The 12,643-nt window shown below is 30.0% G+C and overlaps 1 protein-coding gene across 2 annotated transcripts in view; it reads left to right on the top strand.

Annotated features, from left to right (window-relative positions):
- The window catches only part of LOC111414613 (protein TMEPAI-like), a 166,822-nt gene extending 154,529 nt beyond the window's left edge, over nt 1-12,293 (top strand). For both annotated transcript variants that reach the window (XM_071198960.1, XM_071198965.1), the window contains 2 exons: nt 1,059-1,277; nt 5,358-12,293. In XM_071198960.1, the coding sequence (XP_071055061.1) occupies nt 1,059-1,277; nt 5,358-5,942 (804 nt within the window). In that variant the 3' untranslated portion in view covers nt 5,943-12,293. The remainder of the gene's footprint in view (nt 1-1,058; nt 1,278-5,357) is intronic.
- Nucleotides 12,294-12,643: the final 350 nt, after the last annotated feature.

The raw sequence follows: 12,643 nt of genomic DNA, 5'->3' as shown, positions 1-12,643 counted from the left end.
TATAATACACACCGGTTTATAAAAATGTACCACAATTCGTTAAAATTTAGCTAACATACACAAACAATTTTTTATCTATAACAATTTTTACAACAGTTATCAGATATTAATAAAATCAATGCCTTTATGATAATTTTTCCTTAAAATTTACATTAATTCAATAAAAACCACCAAAACCGAAAAAATAATTACATTTGCTTTATTATTTCCTAATTTGATTCAACAGAATATGAAATAATTAAAATTCTTTTGCCGGCTCCTCCACCATTAATCTTATTACAGACAGTATTTAACTATTGATGTGTTATAATACCATCACGATAAATTAGCTATTGATTTAGTAACTGAAACGGTAGATAGACGTTAATTGTTGACCATTGTGATGTGTGATCTGAACGATATATTGGATGCCAAAAGCGACGCTGTTGAAACCACTGCTGCCGCCGCCGCCGCTGTTGGCCTCGGTCGGCTGGTAAATTTGCGGAAGTAATTTTGAACTTTATTAAACCAGGGGGTTATACAGGCGTCCATTGTGTGTGTGTGTGTGTATGAACTGACAATAAGGGCGGGGAAGAAAGTCAAGGGTAAAATTGAGTAATAAAATCGGTCGGAAATTATGATCCAAGCGTAAAATGAAAAAGTTAACGAAGCTATTATCGCTCCGTTTCTTTTTTCGTTCGTTTAATTGCAAATTAAATCATAAAAAGAAAAAAAAACGCTTTCCATTGTTGGGTTATTATTTTTGAATTATTAAAATTAAAACGGAAAACTGTTAATGTAATGTATTGATGACCATATGAAAGATTCAAGGAGACCGTTTCAATCGGGTTCGGTCATGCAATTCAAATCGAAAACAGCAGCAGCATTCAGGATTATTTTCATGAATGAATGGAATGAATTGAGAATTTTTTGCATTTCCATTGCATACCGTTGTTCTAAAAATAGAAGTTGAAACGGGAGCAATTGATATAAAACGAACGAAATAAACACTACAAAATAAAATAAGATACATTTTTGAAAATGTTTCTAATTTTAGTTTTTTTTTGGTTTCTTTGCAGATGCTGTCGGTGGTAAGCGCCGGCGCCGCGGCGGGTGTAGGCGGCATGGACCGTCTGCGCAGCCGAGGAACTAGGGAATTAGCAGCCGCCAGGGACCGGCAAGTTCGCATGCACTCAGTGCGAACAGATCTGGCCATCAACCTTCCCCCCAGGATATCAATGCCCGACGGTGAAGAACATCCGTACCACTCCAGGCTCCACATCAGAGACCCAGAACAGGTACATTTTTTTCCTCCCACAATCTTCATCCTATTTAAAGCAATTCGAAAAGTATTTTAAATAATCAAAGAAAGCAACAAGTGTGATGATTTTTAATGTTGGTTAGCAAAATGTACCGAAATAGTGTAAAGTTTGAATCTAGGATAATTTAGACATATCTTGAAGATTCTAGCAAAATTTGTCTCAGTTTGTAGAATTTAGAATGACTCTTGAAAATATCTTAACCTGAAAATGAATCTGTTATTTGAAAACATCAAATAGTACCGGCAAATCAATATTAGGAAAAGTTTGTGGGTAACAAAGGTTACGGTGAACCATTTTTGGAAGAAAACAGGTTTATCAAGTTTATGCAAAGAGTCTAAGCATGTATAAACTTTCTTGCAAACAGATTGAATTTGTGACCAAATATTACAGAGTCATCATAGAGTTTATAACTATCTGAGAAAATTAACTAAAACTACCATGAAGCAAATTGGATATCAATGGTGTTTAATTTAGTTGGATGTGGTTTGAACCAAAATACTATTACCTGAATGAATCAGCCTAAGCCTACGATAAGCATATCAAGACCCAAGTGTCAGAGCGGTTGGAAGATCATTCACAGTTGTTAAAGTATAGACTTGAAGAGAGTCGGCAGAATAATGTTTTGTTAATAAATGTTGAAAAAGTAACAGACCTAATGTATTCTAATGAGACATATCACATTATCTGAATGATATCAAAAATATCTGACGTAGATAAAAAGTCACGTACTAACTTGTATCTTTTGGCCCTTTTTCGAAAAACATTGATCTTTTGTCAGTGCAATTGTTTTTTGGTCACATTATGTTGATAATTGCTTTTCGTATTTTCTGGACATTCTTTCGACATCACATTTGACTGTGTATGTGTATCACAGGAGCTAAACGTACCTAGAAAATTGCACAAGCAATTGGATACCCCTCTTCTAAATTTTTGTTGTTGCCTTATTTCGGTTTGCACTTCTCAAGGAGTTGGAACTCGCTGTAAAGTAACCATGTGTAGTAATCATTCAACCATCTTTCAAGTTTAGGAAGATTGCTCTATCATTTTATGCACCTCAATATTTAGTGATGAGATTTTTCTGTTTTTATTTTTAAGTCTTTTTCTATTGGTAGTTCACAATTCTGTATTTGGTCTCACTGCACGTTGGCAAGATAATGTTTTACTCGTTACGTTTTTCTGGTTGTGTAGAAGTTATCGTAGTAGATTGTCTAATTTTACCTTGTAGCAATGTTTCAACACAGGTGGAGTACAATTTTTGCTGGGGTTCTTGATTAGGTTCATTGTGTAGTCTCAAATAAGTGAGTCACGTCAAATATTCACTAATAGTTTGAAATTCAATGGTAAAGTTTCATTGGCATAAATATATTGGCATATATCGTCAATTTACTGTTAGAAATAGTATATTATAGTTTTTTACTCAATTTAATTTAATTTGTTGAATCTGAGCATAGATTTTTTTGAGCGATTTTAATTGAATCGGAGAAATGTAGTATTCAGGTTTGGAATCAAAGTTCGAAGTTTATGTAGTCGATCGTGATGACGTCGTTAAACGTCAAATGATAAACAAAACGTGATAAACGCAAATTTCATCTTATTATGTCAAATTTTTTGCAATGGCACAAAATTCTAATAATCTCGAACACTTGAGCGTTGTATAACCGACATATAAAAGCAAATTTCCAAATATTAGGTTGGGTTGAGACTTAACCCAACCCAGGTTGAGGATCAGTTGAGACTTATTGTTATTATATATCATAAAGTCATTCAGGCGAAAGTTCGGTATTACCATACTTGATGAATATCATTATTTGCTGAATATCGTCGTATGAGCCAAAATTGTGTCTAAACGATATCTTGTTTTTGTAGTTTTTTTTTCGAAAATGATAAGCCGCGAAACATTCATCCTCACCGGCATCCAAAACTTCAGTTCAGCATTTTAGTCAGTTTCATTCAACTTGGTCCAAAGTACACATATCCCATTGTCAGAAAAATCTAGCGCATCTTCACTATCCGAGTAGTTATCAAGTATGTCTTGTAAATTCTTTTGGGAATGTGCGCGGCTACGACTCATACTAAATTCTGGAAGATAAATAAAAAATAACTAGGAGTATTAATGCAAAATGTTTAAGATAAATGATCATTAACTTCAATCATCTTCAACTTTGCAACATTTTGCAACTGGATTAAAAACCATCGTCAGACAGTATTGCAATCATCATACCATGATAAACTGAATCAAAGTCTAGGTTACTTCCATGTGATAACCACAAAGAATCACAGTCAAAAGCAATGCTGCATGTTCTATTTTCATAGTTTTGCAAAGAACAACAAATGGTTTTGATTTATAACCTTTAAAACAGTTCTGGTATTGGTTGATTATCATTTTTACATATTTTGGTACAGTTTTTTGTATGATAACCTTGATTATAAAATTATGCATAATTAAGACAATTCCTATCGGTTTATCGGGTACTGGTTTGCGGAATAAAAGTGATACAACTTTTCGAATTGAGCTGTTTGATAGGAAGTGTTATAAGAATGTTTTAGTAAAGCTGTTCATTAACAGATACAACTAGGATTTTTGTTTAACTACAAAAATAAAAGTTTATAGAAGATTACGAGTTGATTCTGAATGGCACATCAGAATCAGCTTACTTGGTTTCATACTTATAGTTTTAAACTTTTGAAATAAATAACACAATACCGTCTGTTCTTGCTGGTTATTTTGTTATCGTGAATCCTAATTGTAAATAGTCTTTAAAATATAACTTTTAGAACGATGCTGTTTTTCGAATTTGTTTGTATGTCATAATCATCTGCAATTGCTTGCTTCCAATTCAAAATATATCTACGATTATTATTTAGGTGAAGCTGTTTCATTAAAAGCTTACGTTGCTATTTTATGAAGTTATTATATTGGCATATTTACCATACCTTTAAGTTACGTAGGGAATTTTTAAACTTGTAGCGATTCATCTACTCCAAAACTAAAGAAATAAGTTTATTCGGGAGCGTGACGAAAACTATTATGACAATTCTGCTTAGAATATGTTAATTTAAATATAGACATGAGGCAGGCCAGTTTCCCGATAGACGGAATTGTCATAGTCTCAGAGGAGAAATTAAAGATTTGAACTCTTGCTATTCGCACACTTCAATGTGGAAGGAAAATATTTACCATACTTGAGCTACACTAACTAAATGATCTCGAGCAATGTGAATGCATCGATGCAAAATAAAGAATTACTTTGTAGATCAAACCGAGATACCGCATGGTTTTCCGAAATGTTTTTGAGTTGAGCCAGAAAATTTAGCCATCGAAAAAGTATCTTAGCCCAATTATTCTACTTCATTTATCCGTAATCCACGCAACATGCAGATATTTTACTTTGTATTGCATTAAAGGAATATGACATTATTACAAGTTATTAAGTATTCAAATCGTGACAAACTTCTCTTAACTAACCTTGACAAAATTTTGCAAGCAAGTCTAACTGACCTTACAAGAGAATCAAAGATATTCAACACCTTCTGCCGAAGTCCCTTGGTTTTCCAGAAAAGAATTCCCAAAGTTTTGAATGTATATATTGATTGTTATTCACTCTACACATTCTCTGGAACGCTGTCTTACATCGAAGCACCCACATTGCTTGATATCAGCGTAACATAACAATAAATCAGTGAATATAACTGCTTTTCTAACTTCGCCATTCCACGGACAACTTGGAATATTAGCTTCTTAATCGACGTATACAAAAATCTACAACTAGGAAATGTTTTGTTAAAACCTGGGGAGCATTGGGAAGAACGTCGATACAGGTGATATCTTAAATTAATGGACTAATATTGAGAATAGGGAAGCTGTATGAAAAACAGAATTTATTAACAGAATTTTTTAATTTAAATTCAAATCTTGGTTGTCGTGGTGTAATTGATACACCAAATATACAATTTTCTGATTTTAGTTATCTCTCAAAATAATAAAAACACATTTTATATAATTAGCTTATCTAATGAAAATCTTTTTTTTAATAAATTTAAATTTGATTTTTGTAGGAGTCCGAAATTTATCAAAAATGTATAAAACCACCACCAAATCGTACAGTATTGGAATCAGAATCACCGCCACCATACAGATCGAGTTCGGTGGGTCTCCTAGGGTCCATAAGCGGAAGCAGTTCGAGTAGCGGCGATTGGTCATCATCTTCCTCATCATCAACGGGTGTCGGAAGTGGTTGCGGAGGAGGACTAAATAACGCACCGTTAGTGGTACGATGCCATTCGATGTCTTCATCATCAACGGGAAGTTCGTCGAAACGAGGCGTCGAAACAAGTTCTTCGGCGACATCGTCGGCGAACCATCAAAAGACTGACTTCCTGCAACGAACCGTTAAACGGTTCACAGGGGGCAAAAAGACTAATACTACTTCTACGGTCAGCGGTGGTGTTGCTGTCGCGCATCAGCAACAACACGTGAATGTACCGGTGGTGATAGTTCCGATGAGACGAAACGATCACAATTTTACATCTAGTAATTCAACTATTTCGCCGAGTAGTTCTTTAATAACGACTACAACGACAGCGGCGACGACGACTTCTACGATAAACTTCTCATCGAACCGTCCGAAACCTAGTGTCTGACCAATCGTTGCAACCGTTATTAGGTGATCGTGAAAAAAAATGTTTTTAAAGATATAAGAAACGAGAAATGTTAAAGAAATGGTATTGATGGTGTGTTAGTTGAAGGATAAAAAAAATTAATCGAAAGATTAATTTTTTAGAATTGATATGAATCACGAATGATAACAAAGAATCTTTTGTAATCGTGATACATATTAATTTTTTGATTTTTTAATTACTACTTTAAATTAAATTATTTATTTTGTATTACTATTTAAATTGACCAATTTTAGATGATATGAATTTTTGATAAAAGTGCTTAGCTTGAAGAAATAAAGTGTTAAAGGATTCTTTAGATAATAAAAAAACTTAATGCTTCCATTAATTTATAAATAAATATTATTAATAGATCAATTTAATGGGATGCTGAAAATGTGGTGTAATAGTGAAATGTAATGTTAATCATTTAATAAATAATTCAATACACAGGATGTTTCATTCAGTTTCAGTACTTTTGAAACATCGTGTGTTAATAAAATCATGTTAATTCTTTTAAAAATAAAACTTTATTTCTGTTTTTTAAGAATTCTTAGATAAAATCTTAATGATGACTTTACTCTATGTTTATGGCGAAGTTTCCTAGAAGGATTTGTTAAAAAAGAAAGAAACCTATTGGTTTCTTAGATAAATATGTGTTATTAACCTAGTTAATTAATTGACCTAGATAAATAACACAAAAGCGATAATCATATTGTCTAAAATTGGAACAAAAATAATTTTTATTGAATCCTAGTGAAAAAAGAACAAAGAAACTCACCTAATCATTTTGTGATACTCAAAATTATAACTTTAGTGAATTAAATTAAATTTAAAAAAATATTTAAGAAAAAGTAGTAATTAAAAAAATAATAAAACAAGAAATTAATTAAAAAGCAACCTATTTAAACTAAGAAATTGAATCGACGACGAGTATATTCCATAACTGTAACTCATATTATTTAATGAATTTAATTATTAATTAATTATATGTTTATATGTTTTATCTTGTATCAACGAAAAAGAAATGATTACGAACGTTTTAGCAATCGGCTTCGAATGGCACGATAAAGAATGAGAAGTGAATTAAAAATAATTAATTAAAAAAATACAACCGGGGACGTTCAGTGTGTGCATGTGTGTTGTAAAACGTTAAAGAAAAAAAAACGAAACACTCCCGCGCGAGAGAGGCAGTCATCCCTCTTCGAGACATTATCGAGTAAATGAATAATAAAAAAAAATGAGCGAAAACTTAAAAAATAGGAACTAAAACGTAGCTGCTGGAAGATCGTTCGTCCTTTGTGTATTATATAAAAAGTGCCAAATATTGTGAATTTGATTAATTTTGTGTACTGTGTACACCGCAAATTAAAAAAAATATTAACAGCGACAAATTAATTTTTTAATGCACATACACTATTTATTTTGTAGGAAATGAGTTTTAAAATGATATTAACGATTAACAGGGGTGGATATCAAATTGATAATTAGGGTCAGTAGTATTCATAGTCGCATTTAACCTTTTCAAACATTGTAATTACAGACTTTTTCAATTAAGGAAGCCTTAGAAAATATTACAATTATCCATATAAAAGCGTACAGGTGATTTTGTTTTAATATAAAAACTTTACCAGGAATAATACTTGTCAAAATTACACAATAAGTTTATATTTATGGTTTAAATAAAAAATAAATTCCTGGTAAACTTCCTATATTACAGGTTGGTAAATTTTTATAAAAGATGTTATCAATAAATTGTCAAATTCGGCTCGTATCCAAAGATCTTGTTCGTCAATTCATATTCAAATTTCAGGAAATTATGAGATCTAAATTTTTTTGTAGCAGGAAATTGATTTTCTCGGCTGTATAGCGCCGTGTTGGAATTACATAGGTATGTTGAAAATTCGTGCAATACACTTGTTGCCATAAAAACCCAGTTATATTGCGGTTGCGACAACGATGGACTTATTTTCAAAGAAATATTGTAATTCGTAGAGGATGTATTGGTATCTCATGCATCTAGCGAAGAATTTCCTAGTCTCTTTTTTAATTTTTTTTAATTAAAGGGAAATGAATTTCTTTCCAAAGTCACAATGTATTTCATTTTGTTCCAAAACCTATGTACTGGAGCTAAATACTAACCAGAAAAGATTTTTTAGCCGTCTTTTCACTTATTTTGTCAAATTTTGTTATTAATCATCAAATATCACCTAGTTGAAGATTCATTCCATTCTACGGAGTTTTTCAATCGTCTCTGCAAAACTTTCGCCACATTTTATGGGTTTTGACAAAAATCATATGTTGCTCTTTCGTATGGCATTCCATAATTGTTAATCAATACAATTAAAAATCTTAGTCTGCAAAAATATCAAAGCGAATTTAAATCTAGATTATTTTTCGTATCACTGTGGCTCACAAATGAGTGTTATAGTGAAAGTTACTTCTTACAATTTAACACATCCTAACATATATCGCAACATTTACCAAACTTTTGATAAAAAGATACTGGAAATAAGTAAAACTTTGTGGACGAGTTTTCCCTTCGACCCTATAAGCTGTCGTTAATGTTTAATGATCTGTTTTTTGAAAATCTTTGTAAAATTCTGTCATAATGTTATAATTTTGGATATAAATGGTTTATAATTAATATGATTTTAATCAGTTTCTCAGAGATCCACATGGACACAGGAATCTTTAATGAACACCACAACCCTAACTGTTACATATTCGTAAAATATAACGAATAATTCAGTGGAATAGTTCAATGACCTTTTATAATTGAATACAGCGTTAAGCATGATAAATCCATAATTCTTTGATTCTTCAAATATTTTAAATTTAAAATGATTAAAGATGCTATAAGGTTGGCGAGATTATCCACAAGAAGGACGTTATTGATAAATAATATTGTTTAACTTTCTCAATGTATGGGCAACGAAGTTATTTGAAACAAGACTCCTGTATTTTGTTAAAACCCCGAATGTAAATTCAAAATTCATTTTCTATCTATCCTGACAATATGTATCTCATCATATTAATTATCAGCTTTTTCGTTGTCAATTGGATGCTAGATATTTTCAATTTTTATAAATTCTTATAGATTTTTGGAATTATTTTTTATATGCTGAATTTTTTAGGACATCTATAGACTAAATTTATTTTCTAAACACATTCTCGATTATTAACACTCCTTTTCTAGTGAGATTATTTTCTGTATCTTATTTTGTATAAAATAATAATGTACTTCAATGAAGTTGTTGCCATCGTCAGTCTTGTTTTAATAACACGATCGTTATTTTCAAGCTGACTATCTTTGAAATACAACAATATAACGATTCAGCTCATTATTTTCGGCATTTTTACTTCGGTCTGAAATCAGCTAAAGGTCCAAAGCATCAATGTCACCCTCAACTTCGATGATAATAGAGCTCGATAAAGTTCTTGGGTCGTTCCATCACGCTGTCATAAAATAGGTAATTTTATATCTTTTGCGATCCCTTCCTTGTTTTTCAATGTCCACGGTTTTATGTTCTTCATTCAAATCAGATTTCATAAATAAGGTTGTTCGTTATGATGTTTTCCATCTCAACTTTTTGGTAGGTTTTATCAAATTGTCGTATAATAAACATCTCCATCAGTGTTATTACATTTGCGAGCGTCGAATAGCTTATATTCTAAATAAAAATTGCTGCCTAAAAGAAATTCATTGATAGCTAATGAAATTGATTCTCTTTCCGGACAATAATGCTATTGTAGTCTTGAATGAAATCTTTTTCCATTGTTAACTCGTGTTTATTTATTTTTAAAATAATACCACATAGAGTCTTTGCGAACACTGTTAATCATTTTTTAAAGGAAGAGGTTAAAATGGATCAATAAATAAATTTTAATTTTATAAATAATAAACAAATTTTATTAATATCATAAATAATCTAAAATAATTAAACACAAACTTTAAAATATTTAGTAATATCAAAATTAACGATTCACTCCTGTTAATCAAATTGTAACCAAAAAAAATTGTTTTTAAGATATCCATTATATAATATCGTTTCAAAAATACTTTACTTACTTCAGTGCATTAAAAAGTTAATAAATATAAAATACAAATTTCTTTTAAATTAAATAAATGAAAAGGATATAAACGTATTAATGAATTATTAACGATAACTGTATATTGCATAAATTGTAAAAATGTATTTGGCACGAGAACTGTCCCCGCACTTTAGGACTTGATGTCCGGCAACTATGAGAATAATTATTAAAGCAAAAGAAAAAAAATTATAAGAAAAGAAATAAGCGCTAAACGTCGGTAGAACATTGTTCTGTTTTTAAATATTGTTTATTCAGAGGGATACTGAAGTGCAAGTAAGAAAAAAAAACGCTAGACGTTTCGAAAATCCTTAAAAAAAATAATAAATAAAAAACGAAATCGAGGGTTTTCGATTGTCGACAATTTCCTTTTAGCTAAAGTGTTCATCTATTAGTCAGCTGTCGATAGTTCTGATATATTCTACACAACTGTATTTGGGTGTGCATATTTATCATCATAACTACTTCATTATTATTATTTTTTTTTTAATTTAACATTTAATTATGTACTACTATTGTTCGATTATGTAAGTGAAATGGAAAAAGATGCTAATTTATATAGGATCCTTTATTTATATTTGTTTTTTATTTAAAAAAGTATATATATTTAATATATTTTATTATTTTTTATAAATAGTTTTTGCTAATTTTCCTAATCAGAAATTTTAATTTCTTTTTTTCTATTGCATATTTTCAATTATCCATTAAAAAGCCTGTCTATTGTAGATTAAGTAGGGGAGGAATGGCAATAATGTAAGTTTTGTTGACGATTCCTCGCGCTCTATAGGATGTGTCTACAAAAATCTTATTAACATCCTTTATCTAATCCGAATTCATATTTTATTAAGTACACTTTTCAACATAACTCAACAATACCTCCAATTTTTCAAAAAAAAATATTACTTGATTAATTATTCCATTTCTGAATTATGTTAAAAAGGTTTGCTTTTCCTCTCATTAAATTGTAGGACGTTGTATAAGTTTTACAGAAACATCCTATATAATTATTAAAACATATATCTTCAAATTTTTTACATCCGAATGCAAATTTATTTCCATTTTACTTCTTAATAACCAGCTTTTTAAAATGACATCACTTGTAAAACTCTTGTATTGTCATTTTTCACGCCATCGAGAACAGACCATATTTATTTTTTTATTAACATCTCAGTTTATTATAGACACACACACACAACATTTACTCTATCTACCTTTTTTTATTTATAAAAAAACTTATTTATATACTTTATTACATTCCAATGGATCTGATCGCTATTATTATTATTATTCTATTACTATTTTACTAAGAGCGACAAAGTGTAATTGTTTTCTTCTTCTTTTTTTAATTAATCATTAAGTACTAGTCTTGTTTTTGCAATAAAATTTCTAGTTTCCTTAAAGATTTAATCACATATTAAATAAAAATGGGCGCTACATCAAAACTAAACACCAAATTAAAAGTATCAATAACAAAAAAAAAACATCATACTCCTAGTTGTTTTAGAAAAAGTATTTAGCAGGAATTTGTAAAAAGTAGGGAAGTTGAGGAAAAAGTTATAAGGAAAATGCAGGCTTTTTGAAATTGACAATCAACTTATAATGTTATGTTGCTAAATCGATGGATAATTGTAGAAAAAAATGTACTTTTTACATTATAACTTTATAACTATTAAAACTATTTCCTTTCTTCTATTATTATTCAAACAATTTTTTTCATTTTTATTAAATATTATTTTGCACACTTAACTACAGATTAGCGAAATGTTAAGATATATGATTATATATACAAAAATATTTAAATGGTAGAGCTCGCGCCCTATATTATAATAGTCGAGACATAAGCATATGTGATGATGGGCGTTTGGATACGAGTGTGTGTTAAAAAAATTACACGGATCTGTTTAATCCTGGTTTATGTTTTTTATTTAAAACTTTTTTCGTTTCAAAATTTGTAAATTTAATGTGAAAAGGTGTAATTTTCTTAACACACATTCCAACCAAACTTATATAAGTCTTCATGAAAAATAAAATAAGGGAAAAAACAAGAAAATGTGATTAAATTTTATTATAAAGTAAATAACAAAATGTTTTTGTATTAGTGAATTTATTAGATTGTCTTTAATTGTATATTTTGTTCATTTTCTTCTACGAAGATTTTTTTTGTTTATAGGGACAATGTGTAATGTGATTTATTATAAGTATGAATGAATATAAGAAAATAAATCACTTTCATTAAAAAAATAACTACCTATTTGTTTTGTTTCTGTACCTACTACAATATTCAAATATTCTCTTAAAAAAATGAGGTTGTATAGTCATCATAAGGTAATTTTATTGTAACTATCTCTGCAATAATTCTCATAACTACAAAAATTATATCGCTATTTATTTCACTTTACGAATTACGCATTGGTTTCATTTACAAAAGAGAAATAAAGATGGCACGTAGAAGTTTAGATGTAATTGTAAACTGCCAATGAAAGATAAGACATTTTCAAGGAATTCTGGGAGATAAGTTGAGTTAAAAAAGTCGTTATACTTTAATGCTAACAAAAGTTGTTACTCAAAAAAGAACTGGAGGCAGCAAAACTGCT

The sequence above is a fragment of the Onthophagus taurus genome, chromosome 1, assembly GCF_036711975.1.
Source record: "Onthophagus taurus isolate NC chromosome 1, IU_Otau_3.0, whole genome shotgun sequence".
NCBI lineage: Eukaryota > Metazoa > Arthropoda > Insecta > Coleoptera > Scarabaeidae > Onthophagus > Onthophagus taurus.
The sequence above is the reverse complement of the archived record's forward strand: the minus strand, read 5'-3'. Positions and strand labels throughout refer to the sequence as shown.